The 25,808-nt window shown below is 56.5% G+C and overlaps 1 protein-coding gene across 3 annotated transcripts in view; it reads left to right on the top strand.

Moving 5' to 3' along the window:
• Positions 1-25,808, top strand: part of DLGAP2 (DLG associated protein 2) — a 794,207-nt gene that overhangs the window by 599,049 nt on the left and 169,350 nt on the right. For all 3 annotated transcript variants that reach the window (XR_006817469.1, XM_045998159.1, XM_045998160.1), the window contains one exon: positions 24,308-24,373. Coding sequence is in view for 2 of the 3 variants with exons in the window: in XM_045998159.1 (XP_045854115.1) it covers positions 24,308-24,373 (66 nt within the window). In the remaining variant the exon portion in view is untranslated. The remainder of the gene's footprint in view (positions 1-24,307; positions 24,374-25,808) is intronic.

Below are 25,808 nucleotides of genomic sequence, written 5' to 3'. Positions count from 1 at the left end.
ATGCCCGGACTAGTCTGACATCCTGCGGGAACAAGTGGGTAACGGGCTATGGCTGTGCCTCAGAGGAGGACGGGGGTCGGAGGCTGAGGGCCATGTGGAGACCTTCTCATGGGCGCCTGGATTCCCGCTTTCCTTGCCGTATTTGCCCTCCACGGGCAGGCATGACCTCTGTGCACCTGGGCTAGCAGACCCGGAGCCCCCCCACTGCCTGGCTCCCAAAGCTCGCCTTTTGTCCGTCCCAGGTGCCTGCCCCTGAGACCCCCACCTCCGCTGTCCCGTCCTCCACTGGCCATGGCCCATGCCCCTCCTCTGCCCCCGACCCCCATCTCCGCTGCCCCGCTCTGGGCTGCCCCTGGAGCTGCGGCCAGGTGCGGGTGCCGACCTTCCATTCCTCCTGCTCCCCATCGCGCTGGCTCCCAGACAAGCCCGAGCCCCGTCCCCACACCCACACGGGTTCTGCGTCGGCAAGTGCTCCCTGAGGTTCGCTGAGTTCCTGAAAGATGGCACGTGTGTGAGGAAAGTTCTAGAAACATCTTTGCTCTTCTGGTGGGCGGGGTCAGCAAGTTAGCCCAGGAGCACTGAAGTCTGGCACGGTTCTGTGACGACCGGGGACGTTCGGAGGCGGCTCTGTGTGGCTGTGCACCAAGAGGCAGGGAGGGAAGTGGTTCTCAAAGTGTGTTTTGTGGGGCCCCAGGGTTCCGTGCAGTCAGAAGAGCACACAAGTATATGACTCACCAGCTCGCCTGAAGGAACATCATGGGAAGTCATGGTCCAGCCAGTGGAGCATTGACCCTCCGCCGCGTTCTAGGAGTGAGCCTGCTCCCCAGACGGCTCTTCGCAGGGACGAGAATGGGGCCTGCTTGCAGCCCGACCCCCGGTGATGCCGTCTCTGGAAATAATTTGTGGCCAGCCAGGCTCAGAACAGAAGATAAAACCAGGCTGGGCCCGTGTATGCCTGGGAATCCCAGTGGGCCCTGAGAACCACCAGATCTGTTCAAATGCTGTGGATTGGAGGCCTTGGATCCCTCGTCCTAACAGGTCAGGACCCTAGCATGGTCTCAGTTCCACAAAGGGACGTCAGGAATACCAGGGCTCAGGGACCGGTGCCTTTCTGGCCAGATCTGTGTCCTGGGGTCTCAGACAGCGGGAGGGCATCTCCCACCGTCTAGAGCTCAAAGCCCCAGAGCGGGGTGTCAGCAGGACCCCTCGCCCCTCAGAAGGCTCTGGGGAAGAGTCCCGCTCTCGTGGCCGCTCACAGTCCTTGGTGCGCCTCTCTGGTCCCCGTCTCCTGGTTGCACGGCCTTCTCCCCCTCTCTCTGTCCCCATCCCGTCCTCGTAAGAACACCGGCCGCTGCCTCCAGGCCCATCTGCCATCTCAGCTTCTCCGCATCTGCAGAGACCGAGGTCAGGTGCGAGGTGCTGGGGGGCGCCACTTGGCAACCGTTGGCATCACCCCTTCGAGGGCGGACACCTTCACGGGTTCTGCGTGTCAGGCTCTAGGACGTGAAGACGATGCACCCAGCGGCCCCCGCACGGGACAGGAGAGCTGGGCCGGCTGGCACACGCCGCAGACCGCTGCATCCTGGCGCCTGGAGAAACCGCTGTCCAAGAAGGAGGCTGCTTTGTCATGGTTCCTGCGGCAAGGCCGTCGCCCCAGCCGCCTGCCCCTGGGGACCCTCATGAGTGGGGGCCACCCCCGTGCCGCGGACGACAAGGACCCTGCTGTGCCGTCTCCGTTCGGAAGCTGAGGATGTGCCCACTCCTGAGGTCTGTGCCTGATCTTCTGCTTCCAGGATCCAGCTTCCCGAGAAGGCCTCTGCCTCCTTTCCTGGGAGGCCGTGCCATGAGGTCGGCCGTCACGGGCTCACTCGCTTCCAGCCTCTGCTCCTGCTGGCCGAGCTCAGGGTCGGGAGCCCCGCGCCGCCTCTCCCCGGGGAAGCTGGGCACTCCTGAACGTCGGCGCTGCTGCCCTGAATACAGTTAACCCACAGCAGGCCTCCGTGACGTGTGCCTGTCATGTAGAGGCACCCCCTGGAGACACACCTCTGCGACCGGCCGGTGTGAGGGAAGGCCCGAGTATGGAGCCGGAGAAAACTCCGCGGGCCTAGCCAGGGCGTGGCAGCGTTCCCGGCTGTGTGGATGGTCTCTGAGCTGTCACGCGATTGGCCCGTGTCCCCACCACCCTGGCCCCAGGCGTTTACTGGCGGAGGTGCAGGGACACAGCCTTGCTGGCTCCCAGGGGCAGATGCTGTGATGTGACAGTTGATAGGTATCTTTACCATCATGGGTGCTGGAGTACACACACTATTTCGTCCTGCGTCCCTGCTTCCTACCTCTGAAGGAGAGCCCAGCTGTGAGCCAGGCGGAGCGTCGGGAACGAGGCAAAGAACGTATATACTGGCATCTTGTTCTACCTACTCTTAGACACTTGATGCTTGACTGAACCCTCCAGCAATCGAGGACAAAGTTGCGCAGAATCAGAGCGGCAAGGACCTACCTGCCGGCACCGTCTGCCGTTTCACACACCTGAGCTCTAGCCCAGCGGCAGTGATAATCATCTCCTCCCTCGCACGATGCCTCGGCTGCTTCTGACCCATGTCCCTGGCACCCACGTCCCCAGGGGGCTGGACAGCGACTGCTCAGGGGCCCGAGAACCTGGCCAGAGACTGCGTCCCCTCCTTCAGCAACACGGATGCTGTGCCCACCCCTGCCCCGAGCCTCTGTGTGTGTGGGGGGGGGGGTGGGGAGCCCAAGGCCCTGCCCACCTCTCAGCCCTGGCCCTTGCAGGAGGACCTGCTGCCCACCGGGACGAGCGTCTCTTCTTCCGTATAGTAAGGGATTCACATGGAGCCGCGAGATGTGACAAGGGGCCCGCTCTGGGGGACATCCAGCAGCTGCAGGGGACCTCCGTGGGCCTCTCCCCTCTGGGTCCGATTCTACCAATCTACCAGTGGAGAGCTCAGGGGCGGAGCCGCTCAGTCGCTCCAGCCCCAGCCCCTTCCCGCGTCGTCAGCTGTGGCAGTGGGGTGTGACTCTGCTGGAGATGCACCGTCCAAACCACGGTGGCACCCAGCTCAGACGTCATCCTGAAGCCTCGTTTAACAAGCGTGTATTTAGCAACCTGCTTGGGCCTGAAGCTGTCTGAACGGTGAAACGGTGAACAGAAGATCATAAAAGTTCCCTATTTTCCCCGCAAGTTACCACGCAGGATGGGAATCTTAAGAGGAACAGGATGAGTAACTCCACAACCTGTCCGTGCAGTGGGATGGGGGAACCACGAGGCATGGAGCTCAGGGTGGTGCAGGCAGGTGGCTGGGCCCATGGGCAGGAGGCGGAGGGAAGACCCCACAAGCAGGCATATGGGGAGTTGGGGGAACAGGGCGGGAGAGCAAGCCAGCTAGGGGCAGGGGTAAAGGGAGCGGGGTGCGGGTCTGATGGTGGAGGTCGGCTCTGCCGGCCCTGGACGTCGTTTGGGATTTCTGGTGTTTGTTTCCAGCAAGGAACATAATCATTTGACTTGCACTGTAGGAGAGTCTCTCAAGCGTTATTCTCTAGAGCAAATGCAGCAAAGATCAGGTGAGACACAGCCCCGCAGACAGAAAGGATGGCGTCTGGGGTGCGGCGTCCTGGAGGGAGGGCTGAGAAGGGATCCCATCGAGCAAAATGGCAGACTGTGCAAGTCAAACAATGACTCCATTTTTTGTGGGTTCGGAACTGTGAGGCTCAACAGGCAGTTCTCTGAAGGGAGCGGAGAGGTGCAGTCTCTGCAGAGGGTACCACACAGGCTGGGACCTTTCCCGGTACGTGGGTCAGGCTTCTGCTGCCGTCAACAGCAGCCAGAACGGGAGGCAGAGGGGACAGTCTATGTGTGTCTGGAGGCCACGGTCAGGGAGCCAAGCCCATGCTCGCCCTCTGACCTCCAGCCACAGCAATGGTCATCAGCAGGCTGGAGACTGTGTCTGTTTTCTTTGCTTTCTGTCCTTGACGCCCAGAACAGCATCTGCCACACGCCTGAAATGTGCAACCTACCCACGTGCCTGACACACACCCGACACGTGCACCTGACATCACACCCGACATCACACCCGACATCACACCTGACACGTGCACCCGACATCACACCCGACATCACACCCGACATCACACCTGACATCACACCCGACATCACACCTGACAGTGCACCTGACATCACACCCAACATCACACCCGACATCACACCCGAAATCACACCCGACATCACACCTGACGTGCACCTGACATCACACCCAACATCACACCCAATATCACACCTGACATCACACCCGACATCACACCCGACATCACACCCGACATCACACCTGACACGTGCACCTGACATCACACCCAACATCACACCCGAAATCACACCCGACATCACACCCGACATCACACCTGACACGTGCACCACACAGGAGGTGGGTGTGCGCTGGAACTCAGTGGCCTCTGTTGATAAATCACAGGGGCAGCTGAATGCCTTGTTATGTGTGGTCTGTGCCGAGGGCCATGTCTTGGCCGGAGTGACAGGAATACTGGCTGCCCAAGCGTTCCATTCTGAAGTAGCCCCACCACTTCACCGCTGGGTATTTTAGGCGGGTCAACCAAGAGCAGGGATTCATTACTGTCCACTCGGTGAGAGGAGCCCACGCCAGAGCCCTGACTGTTCTCTGCCTTTTTTGAGTCTGGGGGGGGTCTCCGGGCTCTCTCCAGACCAGACACTGCTGGGAGCTGGGGCAGGGCTGCGCCCCCAGCAGCCCCTTGTCTGATGACAGGACACGGCCAGCATTCTGCAGGCGTCGGAAGTCAACGAAATTGTGCCAAAGTGAATTACTTTCACCCGCTCTTTGATGGTATTTTTGGAGTGTGATTTATAGAACTTTTACCCTCGCTAACCAAGTGGAAAGATTCAATCTTCAGGTTCCTTTTATTTTTCTCTAGAAAATCTCAGCAGTACCTTTTCTTCATTAGAAAGAAAAATATTTTCTGTAGCTACTCTTCCAAAGTCAGACTCGCAGCCGGCAGAGCGGGTCAGTCTTCCTTCAGAGTGAGGGAAGGACGAGGGGCCCGCAGTGCTCTGTGCAAGGGCTGTCACAGCTCAGCTAGGCTTGGGACCGGCGGGGACAGCGAGAGCAAAAGCCGGGGGACACGGAGCCATGACATCATCCTTTACGTGGCTAACGATTCCCACAGCCAGAGGGATGGCAGAGGACACGCCTGGGATTGCACGGGGGCTTGGTGTCTCCGTGGAACGGGCTTGTGATTTATTTTCACAAGTTTCTGAAGGGGTTTCAGGTGCCTTGAGTGGTCTCCCTGCAGTCGGACTCAGTACACAGGACGTGAGAAAAGCAAGGAAATCCTGGTAACATCCACGGCTCACTTAGGCCCCCGTGAGGAGCCAGTCTCCTTTAGGGTATCGGTAATGGTCCATCTTTCCTGTGTTCCTAGGGCTGTCACTTGACTGACTCCTCGGCCTCCGCAGTTTCTGAGACTTGGGCCGAGCCAGCGTTGGTGTGTGTTGGCTGCGTCAGGCTAGTTTCTGCCGGACCGGGGTGGATGTTTGGGTCACGTGCTTCCTCTCAGTTCCTCACCCCGGTGCAGACCTGAGCATCCTCACCCTCAGAGAGACGCTCCTGAGATGTTGGTCCGTCTCCCCTGGACTTGCTTTTGAGGAGGCCCCTCCCTGTTCAAAAGGCCCATTTTTGCCAAGTAACACTGGGCGTCGTCATCTGCTTGCTTCGGGCCACGCTTGGGAATCCAAGCCGACACAAAGACGGGCCGATCCTGGGCAATTTGCACAGAACAGAGCGCCTCCTGCATGCCGAAGTTACCGTTTTACCCCAGCAGGGCCTAGACAGAGGGCCCTCGGCTTTGGTTCATTGCACTGAGTGTCCTCCCTGGTGGAGTGGGCGGAACGGAGAAGGGGGTCCTGAGTCTTCATGCCCAAGGTGCTGGATGGATGGACGGATGCTTGTCTGCACCAGAGACCTACCCTGTTCGCTGCGGCAAGATCTTGGGATGAGAGCCGGTGTGTGTAAACCACGACATAAGGTACAAAGACAGACATAGCAGAGACGGTTTTCTCCGGACCTGTCTGTGGTAAATGCCCCTTCAGCAGATGCTGAGACAGGCTGACTGCCCCCATGTTTCTGCTCCCTGTGTACCCACACACCACTGTCCCCTCCCTGTGTCTGTAAATCTCCACTTACCTTACCGTCCCCTGGGGCCCAATTCAAGTGCGCTCTCCCCATTCACCCTTAAGCTGTAAGGAATCACGCTGTGGCTGGGACATGGGGCTTGAAAGCTCAAGTGCCGCGGGCCACATCAGTCTGTCTAGAGCGCCGTCTGACCTGGTGTCCGATGTTTCACACTCCAACTGTCCACGGCATTAGTCGGAAGCATCCCTCTACCAGTCTGCTCAGGGGAGTGGGGACCCCAAACGGCTAGCTTGTTTATGACCCTGACGTTTACTTTCTCGTGTGTAAATGTGTGGATGACTGTGGGTTTGACTCAGGGCCCACAAGAGCCTACTTGCCTTCTGAGCACCCGGCACGTCCCATGAGCCGTTTCCAGGCCTCCTTACGTTGAGGATTTGCACCCAGGAGGATGCAAGTGAGTGTTATCAAGCTATGAGGACCTCAGCTCACATTCAAAGTGTCGTGTGTGGACACAGTCATTTTCTCAGGGAGTCTGTCTGTGGTTTCTGTAACATTCCCAGTTTCTTCAGAGCACTGAGACCATGACCTTGGGCCTCAGCTTTCCTGGGTGAGCCCTCAGATGTCCACCATTCCTGGCCACTGTTCTGCCTCAAGACCTTCCTCACTTTGTTTATCTCCACGCACGTGTGTCTTCCACTGTGTTACGTGGCTCTCCTATGTCAGAGCGGGGCGTCCCTGTGCTTGGCGATCCAGGAAGGACTTCCTATCTGGTCTTGACAAAGATGAGTCGCCAGCCAGGTGCAGAGGACGGAGGCCGGCGTCAGGCGTGCCGTGACATGGAGGCAGATCGAGGGCCAGACGTGCTGCAGCCAAATACGGTGCACGGAGCAGAACCTCCGGAGGACAGTCACCAGCCTCCCCGAAGAGACGCTGAGACGAGTTGATTTAGTGAGCTCAGGACCCGTAATGCCACGCAGCCGTCCCAAGAAGCCGAGGGATGGCCAGACTTGTGATGCTCCCAGTGAGGCAGGCAAGCCAGAGACCTGGGGGGCTGCAGGTCTCAGAGTCAAGGAGTCTAAACTGAGTCTCCATTTCATAAACTGAAGGGGTTTCCTGAGCTTCGTTCAGTCACCAGAAAGTGCAAAAAGGAACAATAAGGGGCACCTCTGATAAGTGGGTGAACCGCGTGAGACTCTGCCCAGCACAGAACACTTGGCCTGGGCTGTTTCAGGGTGAGAATTTGTTGCTAAGCAGGATGCTTTGCCCTGAGTAGCTGGAGAATTTGCCGCCGCATTTGAGGACTCTGCAGCCTGTCTAGCCATTTCTAACCATGGAAGGGGTGGGGACAGGGTTGACTCTGTGGAGGACACGACTCATGAAGCAAAAGTAAAGGCCGTACGTCCCACTTCCCCTCGCATAGTGATGCTCGGAAGCCGCGAGCGGCACCGTTCTCTGTTTGGTTTTGGTTAGTCATTGATTCTGTCTCCCGTATCGCTCCTGTTACGCGAAGGGTCAACCAGCTCTGAAGTGAAGAAAATCACTGATTCTGCAGGCATTTCTTCTTATGCCCCCCGCATCCCCTAAGGCCCGTGCCGGCCAGTGTCTGTGCCCGCGGCGCTCGGCGATCATGTGGGGCGAATAGCCAACAACCTTTGGCTGGAGGGAGGACTTGAAAGCTGGAGTTATTTACCTGGTGGGGTTCATCATGCAAGTATCTCGGTTGTGTATCTGCGCTCGGTGGTGCTGGTGTGGGGATGTAATTTCCCAAGGACGCCCTGCAGTGAGCAGACATGTGACCCGCACATTTAGTAAAACCTCCCTGAGCCCCTGTCTCTTCCTGCCTGCCATTCGATCATGGAGGAGCCCTATACGGCTGGGGCCAGCTTCAGTGTTCCCAGCAGCAGGGCTGTGCTTTCTGGCTCTCAGGGCCGGCTTGGGACTTAAGCGAGTTTTCCTCTGCTTTCTTGAAAAAGAGCAGGAGGGGGATATCTCAGGACGGATCCAGATTCTTTCTTCGGTTGAGCTCAGTGCCGCTTTACTGCAGAACAGTACATGTGTACAAGGAAGGATGGGCACACGCATTCAGATCTCTGCTGTAAACAACTTAAACCAAGAAAGAAGACATTTGTTTAAGCAAAGATGCAGGTCAGCTCGTCCTTTGGTGGCCCAAAGCATCATTTATACATGGTTTGCCAAATGAGAGAGCTCGTGTTAACCAAGGAAAATGAAAGCAGAACAGTGTGTTTAAAACCTCCCCCATCTAGTGTCCATGCATCTCCCACACAGCCTGTGCACGAGGACACAAGGACACAAGCCACTGGGGGACAAAGCCATGAGGCCCTTTCCGGGCAGGCTTCATGGGAAATAGAGTTTTCCTCGCACTGGCAAAGACGAGGACGCTGCTGCTGTCTTTGGGACGGGGCTGGAAGGAGCGCACCTTCCAAACAGACGCAGCTGGTTGGTGTCAGGCTTACCCAACCTTTGGGAGAAACTAGTTCATTCACACGGTACATATGTGAGAACTTGTGGGTTTAGCAAACACTTGACTTCAGAGCACTTGGCTTTCCGGGTCATAGTTTTCCTCTTAAAAGGAACATGAAAAGCCATCTGATCTACCTTTTGATACCGACAGGCCCAAAGCGATCAACCATTCGTGCCTGGAGCGGGTCTAGAACCACCGGCTCTGCGAGACGCTCGTGCGTCCCTACCCTCCGGCTTTCTGCTTCGCGTCAGAAGCTTTGTCTCTGAAACGGTTTGGCATGTGTTGAAACTCACTCGTGACTTTTTAAAGAATTTACAGATACGATAGTAGAATCTGTTGATGTCGGCTCTGTTAAGTAACTATATCCTTTTTTAGGATTCTTGCCAGAGCTCACAGTAGCTTTATAAAATGTCTTGTAGCTAATGAGGAAGGCCCCCCGAGATGCACACTTAGGTTCTTGCTCTGATGGACAAAGCAGCTGGGGTCTGCCTGCCTTGCCCAGAGCTCCTCCTGACCCCACCGCTCCCCCGCCCGAATGACACAGCCAGGGACAGTCACCTGGCGGAGGGGCGAAGCACTGGCGGTGGAGCTCTGTCCCAGCAGCGTGAGGCCCCACACCACCTCCTGTCCCGGCAGCGTGAGGCCCCACACCACCTCCTGTCCCGGCAGCGTGAGGCCCCACACCACCTCCTGTCCCGGCAGCGTGAGGTCCCCACACCACCTCCTGTCCCGGCAGCGTGAGGTCCCCACACCACCCACCTCCCGCCCGGCACGGTCTCCGGTGTGCAGCCCACAGATCCATCTGAGCCTGGAGCACAAGGACCCAGAGGGAGCACCTGGGGCGTTCCTGAGGCGGTCGTAGAAGCCATGCTTCCTATCTGGTGGAAGGGTCCCTGGACCACATGGGGCTTTGCAATTTGGGGGGAGTCTCGGAGGGTTTTCTGGAGGAAATGCCCCCGCTGGAGCTTGACAGAGTAGCGCATGAGGGAGGGACCGCTGTGCGCAGAACCCCAGCTACACGCGCCTGACGCCGCTTGCCCAGTTGCGAGGTTTCTCCTGCCGCAGGGAGACCATGTGCACGGGGAAAACGCGTCCCATGCTGTCCCTGGAGGCTCAGGTGCTGCCAGGGAGGCTGGGAGGGCAGACGTGCAGGGGCTTCTCCGAAGGGAGAGGTGGGCTGTCGGGACATGCCGCGGTCTCCCTTCACAGAGAGGGACTGAGTCCCCTGCAGCTGTCCAGGAACAGGACGTGTCTGTGAGTCTCGAAAAGATCATTTGCTCGAGATTGGTCATTAGGGCCTCTGAGATTCAGAACCAGCAGTCGTAATAGCCCTCAGAATTAAAATCCTTCTCTTAAAGGGCAGGAGTCCACGGGCTTGCACGCAGGTTTGGACGCCGTGGGGAGCAGCGAGCGGCTGTGTGAGTCGGGGAGAGAGGTGTGGTCCATGAGCAGCCGGGGAGGTCCCCCGCGGCCGCACAGAGACCAGACACCTGGGGACCCTGATGAGCCTTGCAGGCCTCTGAACGAGCTCTAACTGGTCTGAACTGTGGGCTGTTCCAGTTCCCTGCGAGATGCTGTGTTTGAGCACAGAGACCGGGAGAGTCGCCCGGTCCAACAGAAGCCACACTCCTGAGTTCCAGAATTCAGCACCGCAGATTTGCAGAGGAAAGCTCTGTCGTGATTATTTTAGAGTTCTGTAGGTCCTCACTGCGCAGAGACACACAAAAGACAAATTAGAAGCCTGGTGGCTTAGCCCTGCACACGGCAGGTCCTGTCCCCAAGGAGAGCCCCATGGCCCCACGCGTACTTCGAGGGGCAGTAATTGTTTAGCCTGAGGCCCAAGTCACTTGGCAAGAGTGCAGAGCCCTGACCTGGAAACCCGGAGGAGCTTCTAGTTGATGTGGGGTCATTGGGCTTCACCTGCTCGCTCCCGCCGCTACGACGGACACGGGCGCACTGTGAGCTGTCGGGACCTCTGTGTGACGGTGGCGTTTGCTACGGAAACAGACCTGCTGATAGTTCACAAGCTCTTCCGGGTGACGCAGGACGAGTCAGCCCAGCCCTCCGTGGCTGTCATTGCACTGGAGACGGGGAGACACCCGTGGTGCCTGGGACGCTGGCTCACCCTCAAGCTGCGTCATCGGCACCCAGGACTCCCCGCACCAGAATGCGGCTTTGTCCCCCCCACCCCCCCCACTGACCTCTCGGCCGTTTCCCTGCCTGATGTCTGCCCTGTTGGAACTTTGTTTTGCCGCTGTGGCTGCCGCGTCAGCAAGGAAATGCTGTCTTAATGTTGGTGAGAGCGAGTGAGTTGATGGTGGGACTCGTGTCAACACCAGGCGTCCCCACGTCCCTCTTCTGGAGCACATGCCCTGTGGACGCTGAGGAGGATGCGCGACAGGAGGCTCCAGAGAGGGGCTTGGGAATCGGGATGACTTTAATGTAGCCGCCCCAGTATCTTTCTGTAAAAATTTATTTTTGTCCTCCTTTTCTCTCCTCTTGCTAGTTAATTATGACCAGGTTGATTAGCCAGACCTGCTGCGCACTATAAACACAGTTAATGAATTGCTGGTTTTCCCTGAAACTTTTCCACCTTAAAGTACAGGCAGAACTTACCTAACCCCAAATGCAGAAAATTTTTTTTCTTTTTTTAAAGATTTATTGATTCATCGTGGTGGGGGTGGTGCAGAGGGAGAGGGAGAACCACAGTCAGACTCGTCACTGAACATGGAGTTCAACACTGGGCTCGATCCCACAACCCTGAAATCGTGACCTGAGCTGAAATCAAGAGTCGGACACTCAACCGACTGAGCCCCCAGGTGCCCCAAACGCAGAAGATGTTTTTAAGAGCAGTCCTGCATCTTCAGGGTTCACGGAGAGCCCGCTGGGAGACGGGCCACGACAGGTCATGTGCAACAGAGGAAGAGCAGCTGAGTGGGAGACTCCGGAGTAAATGCTGCTGGTGGAGACGGCAGTAAACCGCTGCCGAGACTCTGTTCCACGGTCAGCGTGAGCTCAGGTGATTCACTGTGGCTGGTGCTTCCTGGTCCTTCTCCAAAGCACCCGAGTTCAAGTGCTGACAGATGGGTGTGGTCTGAGTGTGGGCCCCTTTTGCAGGTAGAGGACAGAGTCAGAAATCAGCAGTCTTTATCTTCAGGGTCCCTGCTCCATGTTTGTGTTCTTCCAGACCCCATCCATCTCTTGGTTCTCGCTCCCTGGGCTCCAAGCTCCGAACAGAGACCTTCCTCAGTGTCTCAGCTGTAGTCACGCTGTGAGGAAGGGACACCAGCGTCCCCTCTCCGGAGAGCTGTTTGGGTTTTCATGGGGAAGTCAGGACAGGGAGGAAGGCAGTGAGCACTGAGGCCATATTAGTGCCACGTACTCTGCTCAGGGACATCCCAGAAGTTCTTCTCCCGTCATTCGGTCCCCGTTTTACAGATGGCGGGTGAGGCTCACATTCCCTGCCGCAGTCATAGAAGCAAGGGTGTGCTTTCGCCGGGATGTGGGGCAGTCGGCCCTCACTGTCCAGTGGCGGGAAGCTGGGCAGCCCACGTGAGGTTCCTCATGGCAGCAGGACTCAGGCAGGTGGAGCACAGAGTCCTTGAGGGGGAACCTAGAAATCTCAGCTCGGGCTGCTGCTCAGATCTGTGAGCTCCTGGGGTCTCTGTGACTTAGGGTGGTGCCTGTAGGGTTCTGGAGAGTTCTGGGAGAGCTCTGCCCCAGGGAGGGGAAGGTCAGGGAGGCTGTCTGCCTGGCTCGGAGGCTGGTGCTACGCTTCCGTCAGGACGTGGCTCCTGAGCCGGGGAGGGACTGTCCTGTGGACCCTGTCACTCTGCTCTTCTAGCTCCCGAGTGACCCCTGAGAACCCCATGTCAGATGGGATTTTCGTTACAGACCAGGAACTGCTGGAGAGGCACAGGCTGCCTGTGAACACAGCAGTGGGAGCGTCGCGTGTCTGTGTCATAGTGTCAGAATGTGCGTCTGTGGCCACTGGTCACGGCATGCGCTCCCCGGGAGCAGCTGGCACTGTCCGTGCTGGTCCCACGGTCCTCGCGTCCCTGGGACCCCACAGGACCAGCCATCTGGGGGGGTTGAGCCAGTACAGAACAACCTGGCCGCTGCAGTGTCCACCGTCCATCTGTGGCGCGTCTCAGGTAGATCTCCTTAATTTGTTAAACCAAAACGGATCTGGAAACCGAGGGCTTTAAGAATGATTGCCATCTCGGTGTTGTCGTGAAACCTTGTACCTATTAGGGTTCTCGCTTGTCGACGTGACGGGTGATGTATTTAAACAAGAAGAATGACGCTTTCGGCACGATTTGTCAATGAATAATAGGTACCCCGTCTCATCTGTCATTTTTAAACAAATGTTTCTCGATTTTATTAATATCCAAAAATAGTGAACAACGGCTAGGCCTGGGGCTATAGATCAAAATTCAGTTTTACAGCTAAATAGTCCTGAAAGTGGCTATTTACAAAGATCCGGGGTCTGAAACAACCACCCACAAATCAAATTTTTGAAGTCGCTTTCTTTCAGAAAGTAAGAATAAGCATAACATTTTGGCTATGAAATATTTTAATAGATTTACATAATAAATTTTATATATAATTATGAGTTTATTCACATCTGTACAATAACTGAACATAATAAATCATAAGCAGAGTTTGTGGGGTTAAAAATGCCTTTTTTATTTTTATTTTTTTTATTTTTTAAAGATTCTATTTATTTATTTGACAGAGACAGAGACAGCAAGAGAGGCAACAAAAGCAGGGGGAGTGGGAGAGGGAAGCAGGCTTCCCGCCGAGCAGGGAGCCCAGTGTGGGGCTCGATCCCAGGACCCCGGGATCATGACCAGAGCCAAAGGCAGACACTCGATGACTGAGCCACCCAGGCGACCCTAAAAATCCCTTTTTTAAAGTAACTCGCCCTATGAAGTCCTGACCTAATCCGTGTGACCACATGAAGGCCTCCCCTGGTGCTTCTGCCTGAACTCACGTCGCTGGACAGAACTCGTGTTTCTGTGTGAGTTTCCTCCAGGCTACGAGCCCCAAGCACGGGTCACCATGCCCCAAATTCAGGGTCGGTCCGTAGGTGCCTGCGGAGTGAGGATTTCTGGGATGAAGGTCTACAGGTGTTCAGGGTTCAGATGCGACAAGGAGGCAGCGGTGCTAGAAGCCAGGAGACTGTCCCTCACAACTTGTGTTTCAGAAAATACTCGGGTTAGTGCAGTAGTATGTGTGACAGTATTGTCTTCTCAATGATGGTTTAAGGAGGAATTTTAGTAAGGTAGGACTAGCCCAAGGTTGTGTTCAGTATTTGGTCCCCGGGCAAGGTCAGGACTCCCCGATAGGCATGGGTCTCTCATGGCTGCCATGTGGTGTGGCCTGGGATGGAAGACTCAAGGCTCCTTTTGAGACCTTCCCCTGAAAAGCAGGCTACCCTCAATGCTTCATGACTCTGAGTGGGACAGAGATCCTGGTACTGGCCACTGTCAGGCAGAACAGGATGCAGTGTGGGCACTTGGGGAAGGCTTACTGGCATCCGTTTACATTTTAGTATGAATGAGTTGGTTATAGCTCTTTTCTGAGCCCAGATTTCGATTCCAGAAAAGGAGAGCTTTAGAGAAGAGATTGAGGACAGTGGGCACGTGGACACCTAAGAAAGACCCAGAAAGCCAAGGGGAAGTGATACAGGCATGCGTTCATCTCCTCATCATCTTCCCCAGCGTGTCTGCAGGGGTTCTGGCTGATGGGTGAGCAGCGGATCCTGGTGTGAAGCCGGGCAAGAGGTGGGTTCGGGAGCCAGAGAGAAGGGTAGGCCCTGGGTCTGGCCTCCGCTCCCGCGTGCAGTGGCTTTGGGAGCGCCGTCACGGAGGTATTCTGTAACGTGCACGGCGATGGCTGCCAATCAGACACATGGTGCTCATGGTTTGCAGAGCATGCAAATACGGAGTCATTCAGTTGTACGCCAGAAACTAACACAGTGATAAATGTCAGCCGTACCTCCCAGGGTTTTAGGTTAACCACTGAAGTCCCTGAAGCTCTCCCTCCTCATTCGCACAGTGGGCGTAACAGCCTCTTACCTTCCTCGTTCCCGCACTGAGCAGTCTCCTCCCAGGCAAGGATCCGCACTCAGCGGATGAGCGGGGGCAACAGGCTGTGTGTCTGAGACAGAAGAGGGGGACGTCGAGGGGTGGGGGCCTGGACCTCTGGTTTGGTGCAGGAGGGTCACCTGGCCTCTGGGTAGCCACCACCCCACACTGTCTTTCTGAAGGGGTTCCCAGGGATGGAGAGGCCGGCAGGGCCGGGCAACGGCCAGCGTGACGTGCCTCTACCCCCCCCCCCATAGTGATCAGGGTCTGCGAGGGGCTCAGCGACAACCATTCTCAGGACTGTGTGTGCTCCCAAGCTGCCCTCCTCAATGCCTGAGAAGCCGCATGTGAGTCACAGACGGACGGCCGAGGAGACACACCAGTCTGCCCCTTCTTCCCCTTCCTTGTGTTTCCTACACATGGTGAACGTCTGGGGAGCTGTTTCCGGAGCTGGACTGGGAGCTGCCTGCGTGTACCACCCATGGGCTTTTGATTTCCCTGGGCAGGGGCTCGCTGCCCGCCATGGGGGCAGGAACCACACCAGCTCCCAGCTCAGTGTCTCTGCCCTCCTGCTTCCAGACCATCTCATCTGATGAAGGAGATTCACGGGGAAGCTGTCCCATCGTTCTGTCGTGCTTCTAAAACACAACCCGCTGGTCAAAAAGATCTGCAGAGCTCTAAGAGCTTGGAGGACAGCGAAAGGTCACTCTTCTCCTCCAATCAGAGACCCTGACTGTGGCCATCCTACTAAATGCCTCCCATCCTTCCTCGATGCACAGCAAGGGTCACAAAGTGCACAGAGTTTGCACACCGCTTTTCCGTGAACATTACACTAGGAGCTTCCACAGTAGTGAGAAGGTCTCCAATGCTCTATGCTTCGTACCCTAGTTTACCAAACCATCCTGCTACAGGCGGATACTTTTAAAGGGAAAGAAACAGTGTTGCTGTGTATCTGTAGTCATTTGTGTGAAGTCCTGGGCAAGGCAGGATCATAACCAGAACCTTGTCCATCCTGCGTGTCGGAGCCCATGACACATGGCGTGGAGGTCGCCCCTTGGAGGCAAAGCCAGACGCCAGATACTCATGCAGCGTAGAAAATTAAGGCAGCGTGTCACATACAGAATGGAAGAGATGTCAGAGTTAACGTCATGGGCTCTTTGGACGCAGCCTGAAGAACTCTCCAGATAGCAGGTGGCGTAGCAGAGAGACGGAGAGGGAGGGCGGCAGGTGGAGGACCCCATGCTCTGTCTTCGCGCGCAGCCCGTAATTCCAGGCACACCTGCACCCCGTGGGGCCGTCCACGTGCGGGCCACCGCGGCAGCCCATGCGTGCTGCCCACGGCTGGCCCCTTGGGGTTGGATGGCAGGTATGATATTTGTAGCTGGAGGAGGAGAAGGTAGGATTGGGGCCTTCAGTAAATTACTTTGATTCATTCCACTAAGCGAACGGTTCTCCACCCTGGCTAGACACTAGTCTGGGCTCTGGGGCCGTGAAATGAACCTGCCTGGGACCCCCAACCCCAGTGGAGCCAGCGTCTCTGGGAGATGCCCCAGGCCTGGGCGTCTTCTTGGAGGTGTCAAGGCAAAATTTAGCCCATGAAAGCACAGAGAGCCTTTCGTAAAATTGAATTTCAGACAAACGACAGATACTGCGTAGCTATAGTAAACAGAATTATTCTTTGAGTATCTGACCTTCGAATCTAACTGGGCATTCTGCACGGCCTGCGGCATCCTTACCTAGGACACTTTGTGAGTGAGCATTGGAACGACCCGTCTGTCGGAGACACAGAAGTAGTCGCGTGCATCTCGGAGGCCTTCCCGTCCCGTAATGCACTTAATAGTAATGCGGGGCAAAGGCCAGGTTCTCCTAAGCTTCCTGAAACCCGTCTCTTTGTCTGCAAAGTATTATTTCCAGCTTAACCATGGTGGGCAAATCTTCAAGCAAACTTTGGCATAAAACCTTACTAAATACAGAATGTAGTGCAAAGGATTTAACAGCACACTCATTTGGAATCTAGGTTTAAAACATATAAAATACAACTAATGTCACTTTGGAAGTGAGTAATGTTCAACTTTAACAGCAAATGGTACCGTTTCATCTGGAACCCTTCAGATATTTAAATAACTAAGAGTCTCCTTCTTACTTCAGCATTTTTATTTATTTTATTATTTTTATTTTTATGTTATGTTAGTCACCACACAGTATATCATAAGTCTGATGTAGTATCCCATGATTCATTGTTTATGCACCACAACGCAGAGTACTAACCACTATATGATCACGGCCCATTGTTTTTGCACCACACCCAGTGCTCCATGCAGTCCATGCCCTCCTTAATGCCCACCACCCGGGTCACCAAACCTCCTACCCCCTCCCCTCCAAAACCCTCAGTTTGTCTCTCAGAGTCCACAGTCTCTCATGGTTCGTCTCCCCCTCTGATTTCCCCAACTCCCTTCTCCTCTCCATCTTTCCACATCCTCCATGTTATTCCTTATGCTCCACAAGTAAGCGAAACCATATGATACTTGACTCTCTCAGCTTGACTTATTTCACTCAGCATCATCTCCTCCAGCCCCGTCCTTGTTGATGGAAATGGTGGGTATTTTTTAATCTTTTGCCCAGGTCCAGGGACATGCAAGCGTGGGTGGCGCTCTTGGTCATAAGTGAACTCCTTGGAAGATAATAACTCACAGGAAGGCGGCAGGCGGTGCGTTGAGCCTGTGAGTCCCCGGGCCGGGAGGCAGGGCTGTGCGGGCGTCACACTCCTCCCGTGCTGCGTGGGTGCTCAGACCACCTATTTGCAGAGCCCCTTGTGGTCATCCTGAGTTGGGTTGAGGTTGATGCCCTAGTGACCTTGCGTTGTTCTCTTGGCCGGGCTCAAGTGATGTTTAATTACGAGTGAGAATTCTGCAGACTTTAGGGGCTGCTTCTGCTGAGACCTGATCCTCGGTCCAAAATTAAAATCGAGAGCGTTTCTGTGGCTTTCAGAGAAACGCCGTCAGTAATCATGGTGGCGGCGGCTGAATGGCACAGCTGTGGCTGAAATAGAAGGGAAGCGAGCATTAAGGCTAATCAGTGTCTTTGTCCTAACGGAGCAGAAATGAATTCTTAATTTAAGCAGCCTTCACATCCCGTCATTAGGGAAACGGCTAAAATGTAGGCTTGAGTGTGCTTTTTTTAAAACTAAACTTCTAAAGAATGGGAAGATTCTAGAAACTGGGCAGACTGTCGGAGTGCCGAACTCCGTGGCAACTTAACTTTCTCAGCAGAGTTCATGGAGTCTGGGAGCAGCTGTCATGTGTCGTGCCTGAAGTCGGGGACCACCTCGCACCCTGGGGGGCATCACCGGGCCTGCACTGGTAACACCACTGACCCTGCGAGGCTCCTTTCTGTCAGGCATTTTCTGACCTCGGCCACATGGCAGAAAACTCATCTACTCAGACAGACCCGCTCACTTGACCGCCAGCCTCCCCCTGACAGGGGGTGAGGCAGTCCTGGGCGTTCCTGGGGGAGGCTGACATTGGCGGGTCAGAGCGAGGGGGAGAGGCTCCGGGCGGAGCATGACGCGCAAGAGAGCACACGGTGTGCAGCCGCCGGAGGGACAGAGGCAGCAAGTCTTGCGGGCAAGGAGGCTGGTGGCCTGGTCCAGCCCTCTGGGGGAGGCGCCCCGACGGGTCCTAGGACCCGAAAGGAACAGAACACACCTGGAGAGGGACGGCCCCTGAGGGAAGACTCGGGATCAGCTGGGCACCACGTGGGGGCCAGGAGTGGTCTTTGGGGCACCTCAGCGGGGTGGTGAAGCCTACGTTTAACAGCAAATCCTCCCTTCCTGCCCCCATCAGAGCAAAGCCTGCTGTCCCCACGGTCGAAGGAGGCAACTGTCCTGTTCCAACAGGGCTGCAGCTGGCCCCTTGTCCTGCTGCTGCCGGCCGCCGTGTGTGCCCTTCGGCCCCAGGCTTGTGCGGGATGGCAGAGGGCGCCGAGGCCCACAGCCCTCCTCATGCGCTCCCCATCTCCGTGCTGCTTTCCAGTTTGGGGTTCTGTGTCGGTCACTTTTGGGAATGAGATTGTCCCTCTGGAGGCTTGTGCTCCGACATGCAGCATGGACGTCGGGTTCTGGAGGGGTCGGGGCTGGCCGCTTTCCTGCTCAGTTGGGAGGGACGTGCACCTGCCCTCCCGCTGCCATGGAAGCGCCGGGTTCGCTGACCCATAACTCAGGCGCTCTCGTGGCTGCGCTGCTGGGAGCAGGAAATGGGCGCAGTCCCAGCTTGGCCCGCTCCACCGGCCACTTTGGTTTCTTGTTTTCCTTCACGCTGGGAAATCCAGTACTTTCTTACAAGCAGTGTCCCTGTCCATATACCAGGAGTGGTTTTCCTTCGACCTACAATGTTGAAGCCTTTCCTGTTTCTATTGTTTCCAGGTTGGTGCGATCAGAAACAAACCTTCTCCACCAGGAGGCAGGATTTGTGCCCATACGTGGGAGGGTTAAAACACCTGGAATGGAAACAGGGCTTCATAGGTCAGGTGCTCACGAAACGCAGGTCCGTCAATGCTGATGCCTGTACACAGAGGCCACCATCCGTGGCCAGCAAGAGCCCAGCCCCGCAGGGTTTGAGGTGCGGCTTCACAGGAACCTGTCCCTCATGTGACCTCAGACACGTGACGGACCCTCCCCAGGCCTCCCAATTGCAGCCTTCGTAGTAGAGATGATGGTTCCTGCCTCACCACGATGATCAGGGCAATAAAGTGAGCCCAGGGAGCCAGGACCCCGCGGGTGTGCCATCAATTACTGTATGTAGCTCCTCTCGCCCCGTGTCTCCACAATAACAGGTCGTGGAGACCCACAGAGGGTGGTGCGCTCCCAGCGTGGGTGGCCCTGGCCCCAATCCCTACTTTCCAAGATTGATCTGCCACCACATCCCGCGAAGTGTGTGCAATGGGAGAGAGAAGCTATCTAGACTGGGACACCGGAGGTGGCTTGCCCTGAGCCACTCCAGACCACTCTCAGAGTGAGCCAGCGGCCCCAGGAGTTGGCTTACTCTCTGGTTGTGGACCCCGCTCGGCCACTGCCCCAGAATCCATCCCCTTGGTCACGGGACCGGCCAAGGCCAGGAGCAAGGAACCGTCCTAGGGCAGCTGAGCACCCCCGGCAGGAAGTGGGGAGTTGCCCTGTGCACTGAGCAAAGCCAAACCCTGTGTAGTGCCTGTGCGATGTCCCGTATTTGGCTCTGACCCCCTGGGGTCATGTCTCTGTGGGGGACCCTAGCTCCGCTCAGCAGCCACACCGTGGTGGGTGCCCGTGCTTTTCCACAGAGCAGGTCACGCCTCCTCCCAACTTCCAGGACCAGTGGTTTACCTGTGGACACACTGCACGTTTCTGCCCCAGAAGGGCCACGTCTGGGCACGTGGAGGGTCTTCAGCATACACAAGCGGATGCTGTGATTCACTGTCCAAGTCCGACTCAGTGAATCGAGCTGGTCTCGGATGTTACGTAGCTCCACTGCATGCTGGGAGAGCACACGACAGGCCCTGGGGCCACCAGACCCCCTGTGGGACCCCGTGCATCCTCCAAGAGCCCAGGGTGGGCCTGCTGTGTGATGGGGAGGAAGAGCACAGGGTCACACCACACACTGCAGGTCACTCGGCCCCAGCACTGTCCTCCTCGGATGGCTCCTGAGACGGGAACCTGCCTCACAGAGAGACCTCGAGGGGCGGCTGGGTGGCTCAGTCGGCTAAGCGTCCAGCTCTTCGTTCTGCCTCCAGTCGTGATCTCAGGGCCATGGGATCGAGTCCCATACGGGGCTCCCTGCTCAGCCTGGAGTCGGCCTGAGATTCTCTCTCCCTCCTCCTCTCCCCTCCGCCTGCTCACATGCAAGCTCTCTCTTTCTCTACTCTTGCTCTCTCTCTTGAATGAATGAATGAATGAATGAGTGAATTAATAAAAAGAGGGGCAGCTGGGTGGCTCAGTTGGTGAAGCCTCTGCCTTCAGATCGGTCATGATCTCAGGGTCTTGGGATTGAGTCCCGCATCGGGCTCCCTGCTCGGAGGGGAGCCTGCTTCTCCCTCTACCCTTCGGCCTGGCTCACGACCTCTCTTTCTCTTACTCTCTCTCTCAAATAAATAAATCTTAGATAGACAGAAAGATCGTTAGATGGACTGACAGACAGAAGCGAAATGTCCACATCCATGAACACTGGATTTTTTCTTGAAGTTCGTCTGCCTGGGGCTCCTTGGCCCGTCTGTCCCTCCCCCACCCCAAATCATTTCTCTGGTCTCTTTTGCCCCTTCATCGCGAGTTTTACCTCATTCCAAGCAGAGTCCAAGACGAGGACTTCCTCTTGAGGAAGGTCGGAGCAGAGTCTCCTCTGAGCGAGAAACGATCATGGCAGAGCGTGGCACACAGGCGGAGAGATGATGGAGGAAGCGGCCGGCCCAGCTGCTTGTGACCGTCCTCAGCTCATGTCGGGGAAGTTAGCAGGGTGCTAACCTGCCCGGCACCTCCTCAGGTGATCTCGGGCCCTTCCTAGACCACTGGGGTGCAGGCAGGAGTCCGCCAGCAATGGCAGAGGCTGAAGAGGCCGTGCCCGTGGCCCGCTGTGCCCGTGGCCGCTGGGGCTCCTTGGGCCACTCCCAGGTGTGTCTGCCACTCAGCTCAGACACATGCAAGCCCGAGTGTGTTGACACGAGCCTCCGAAGGCTGACGAGCTCTTCCCCCAAAGCGCACGGCAGCAGTGTTGGGCCACACGCCAGAGGACACCGATGTCATGGGGCTTTGGTACACAAGACAAACAGCTTGAGGGGTGGGTTCAGTTGGAGGGTTTATGAGTGTCCAGCCCCCAGCTGGGGCCCCTTCAGGGGTCACGAGAGCGAAGACCAAAGTCATCACATGCGTTTCCGTGCATTATGGAGGGTTTCCGAGATGCTCGGGTCTATGGCACGTTTCTGTTTCTGCTCGGAAAACGTGAGAGCAGTTTGAACATGCGATCAGACTAAGGCACGCCTGGTTTTCCAGCCCTGACTCATCTGGCACCTCATTCTGCCCTGCTTCGGCCCCTCCTGGCTGTGGGGGCATCGGCGTCGGGGGTGGGACCTTGAGACGCTGGGTCAAGGTAGCTCCGTGGCCGTGGGTTCCGAAGGTTGGTTGCAGAGCCCATTGCCGCACCCACGCACACTGGCCGCTCCCCAGACACTTGTCTATGGACCTCCGTGGGGCAGAGCTCGGCTCCTGGGCACTGGCGGGTGGAAGAGAGACGGCGGAGGGCACGAGCATGTGTTAGGGCAGGTTTCGGGGGGGCCACATCAGTGGGGCAGTCAGAGGGGGGCGGTGTGGCCCGCGCCCCCTTGCAGGTCTCACGGCCCCCCCGGGCAGACTCTGGGAAGGGCAGGACATCTGGGTGAGGTACTGGGCGGGGGCAAGGGGTACATGCTGCGGAACCCCAGTGACGCCAACACACCGCCGTGCCGGGTGGGGTGGGGCGGGGCGGGGACAGCTAGTGACACCCCAGGCACTCCCGATGCCGTGGGACCTGCTGGCTGCATTCACCCTCGGCCCATTGCCTGATTTTTCTTTTTTTCAACGGCGACGGTTTTGATTAGTTGAGTGGCTTCTGGGTCTCATTTTATCTCGGTCTGTCTGACAAAGGGCAGGAGCAGAGGCAAAGCACACAGTCATTCCTACCCTTCAGACTCAGGACTGAGCTTCAGTCCGCCTCCCCCGCCATCCGGGGAGGAGTGTTCTCGAAATAGTGCGATGGCCAGCTGCAGGGTGGCACCCGCGCCCAGCTGCAGGGTGATTACGCGGCAGAGCTCGCACTCTGTGCACGCATGGCTTTGTGGGCACATGCCAGTGTCCTGTGCACGGCCTCCGTGTGCCCAGCGTGTGTGTGTGTGTGTGTGTGGGCTGACCTGCCGTACTTGTGGTGTCAACAAGCAGTACCATGTGAACGTGCCCTTCGCTTGCCCTGTCTTTGCTGTGTGTGCGTGTTTGAGGAGAACGCGATCTGAAATGGAAGGTGGGTTGTTTGGGTTTATTCTGCTAATTCCACACTTCCCCAACTAACACAGGCTGCTTTCAAGCTGGTCACACAGACCACGTGACCACAGTCCCCATGGCAACTGTATTTAATTAGAATTCACATTATATTGCATTATATTTCCAAACACATGAAGACGTAGCCATCTCCGCTTTCACATGCTACCTAACGTGGTCGTCTGACTGGCCAGGACGGGACCACTCGTTAGCAGGGAGACACAGCCCCAAAGTGTGCAAAGCTGCCGTTAGCCACGCAGAAAGGGGGCGTGGTCAGATCACAACAAGTAATTGGCGTAGGCCGACTTGTCACATACTAGCCCGGTCCAGAGCTTTATTACTCCCATGTCACAGTTCATGCATGTCACTTTGAAAAGCATTGGCTGGAGGTCCCCTATTGAGGTTGTACCACGGAGCTGCATGAGAGCTGGGCTAGCCGCTCCCACGGCCTTTCTTACCCTCCCGTACGGGGACTGGGAATGCCGGTTTGCTGGCTGGATGGCGAGAGCCTGCGTGGGTCTGACCGCGATGCCCCGGAATGACTCCTTTTGCAGACTACAGCGTGACTAACTGCATTTACGGTGGCTAGTGGGGTGCAAATGTGGAATATTTGCCTCGGAACTCATTCATGAATATTGGAAGCCTGCATGAACGCACGCGGATAGCTACTTTTATGGAATACTTACCCAGCGGTGACACAGTATTACACACGTCCTGTGTTTCCTCTGGAGTCCCTACCCGAAGCTGCCTGTCTCGTTGGGACACCAGCTGTCTCCCCTCTCCCTCCTGATTCACCGTGGGGTTGGGGACCCCAGGGCCACACAGGTGGTTCCCAGGGCAGCCGGCAGAGGTGGGCAGGGACTGCCAGGCTCCTCCACCCCAGCTCCATGGGGGACAGCCGGTGAAGAACGCAGCTCTCTGCATCTCTCTGGCCACTGGCGGCCCTCTGGGGAGGACAGGGCCTTGCCAGATGACCCCCAGGGCCCCCACAATGACGCCTCTGTAAGAAGGCCGGGTCTGCATTTGTGAGGTGTGCAAGCGAGTGAGCGGAGGTCAGTGCTAGTGACCTCAACCCGAAGTGTTCTCCCAACGGAGGAACATGAAATTCACGTAACTGATATGAAGCATTAATGCGGCAACTGCAGGCTTTGAATATGATGAAGGCGACCTCAGTCTAGAACTTTCTGGACAAGAGAGGAAGTGTTATCCTGGGTGGGGCAGTGCTCATGGGGGATTCTGGGAGCGGGACACAGCCAGGGGACACAGAACGCGGCCAGCTCTGCAGACGAGGTCTCATAATCTGCGTAGAGCTCAGACCGGCAGTTGGTCGTTAGTTGGTGGTTAAACCTGAGCTAGAGCTAAGAGCCGTGGGCGCTTGAGTCGGCACCCACACGTGGCCCTGAGCTGTGGCCTTTGAGCAATTGTGAGGAGCCTCTGGTGTGGGGGCGTCTGGGTGAAGAGTGTTGGAGATGCATTGAGCAAACGGCCGTCTGCAATGAATGCACTGAAGAATGACTCTGTTTCTCTCTTGCAGAGGAAGAGGGCGGGGACCTGGTCCAGCCCGGCATCAGCTTTCCGGGGCCGGCAGAGGACGATCTAGGTAGAGTACACACCTCAGCCCTGGGGGCGCCCCGGGTCCGGCGCCTCTCTGCACCCCAAAAATGGTCGAAGCATGAGTTTAGCTTCGGTGTGCCCTAATTTAAAGAGCTGGATGAGATGTGTGAGCATTGTAAGTAACGTGTAGAGCATGGAGAAGCCATAGGTGAGAACATGTTTGCTGCAGATCGCGGCGGACCAGTTGCTAAGACAGCTAATCGTTATGCGCAATGATTAAAGCAGGCAGTGCCATAATTGGTACGCGGGTAAAATGGTACGTCTGTCCCTTGCTCCTTCATGACTGAAACTCCCCCTGGGTCTACCCAAGGAGGGAAGACGTCTTCATTCCTGGTTCTCCACATGGCTCTTCACGGACACAGACCACTGATCACAGTGGGCAAGCCTGGCACGCGCCGGGCTGTGGGTGCCATGGGGGGGGTGGCTCCGAGTCACTGTCATAGCGCATGTCCCTGGTTAGGCTCTGTGCCAGTTCTACTCTTACGGCAAAGTCAGTGCCATCTCGATCCTTGGCCATGACCCCTTGACGTGGATCACACTTACGTGAAAAGGGATATTTCTGTAAGACACGTGAGCTGTCGAATTCGTTCACTGTCCAATGGTGACTGAGAAAACACCCCCACCGTGGCTCGGGCTCTCTGCCCCCCACCTGCCATGACCGTCACCAGCCTGAAAGCTCGCCAGCTCCTCTCCCAGGTCACCGATGACCCTGAGCTGTCACAGCGCTTGGGACTGAATTACGGATCAACAGGCTGATTCCTGTTTGAACTTGAATTTTTCTTTGTTGATTTCAGCCCTGTAGCCAATGCATCTGTTGCCCATTGGGTCGTCTTCAAGAAAAATATTGTAAGTGGAGGGAGTCCATTTGTATAAAGCTGTGACATCTTTCAAAGAAAAGTAGAGGCAAAAACCAGCTTTCTCTTCAACTAAACTGTGAGCATAGGCGTAGTTCTCAAAGAACGATAGGACGTTCTGTGGTGTGACGGAGCTCTGCGCGCTTCACACCTGCCCTCCTATGGAGGCCTTTCTGCTCTTTCTCAGAAACACGCAAACTAAGTCGTCTTCCCTCCTCACGGGAGAGCCGTCCCAGCTTCCTCGTTGGAACCTTGTTCCACTCTGGTGATGGTCACTAGTGAGCAGGTGTCCAGCAGCGCCCAGGAAGAACGCGATTTGACTTTGTTTCCCTGGGACTTGGGGAGTAGCTCGCCCGCATCTCGCAGGCGCATGGTTCGGATGTCATGACTGTGTCTGTGGTGCCCATTCTTCCCTGCGACTGTCTCTCAGAATGGGGGAGACCTCCCGAAACACAAGGAGTGCACATCCCCGACCCGTGTTTCGGGGGCTTGCGGGGGTTCGAGGCTGACCCCTCCATGGTGCGGGGCATCCCAGCGAGAGCCATCTGCTCCGGGGGAGACAGACAC

Source organism: Meles meles, chromosome 2 (genome assembly GCF_922984935.1).
Source record: "Meles meles chromosome 2, mMelMel3.1 paternal haplotype, whole genome shotgun sequence".
NCBI classification, from domain to species: domain Eukaryota; kingdom Metazoa; phylum Chordata; class Mammalia; order Carnivora; family Mustelidae; genus Meles; species Meles meles.
This window is presented reverse-complemented; position numbering and strand designations above follow the sequence as displayed.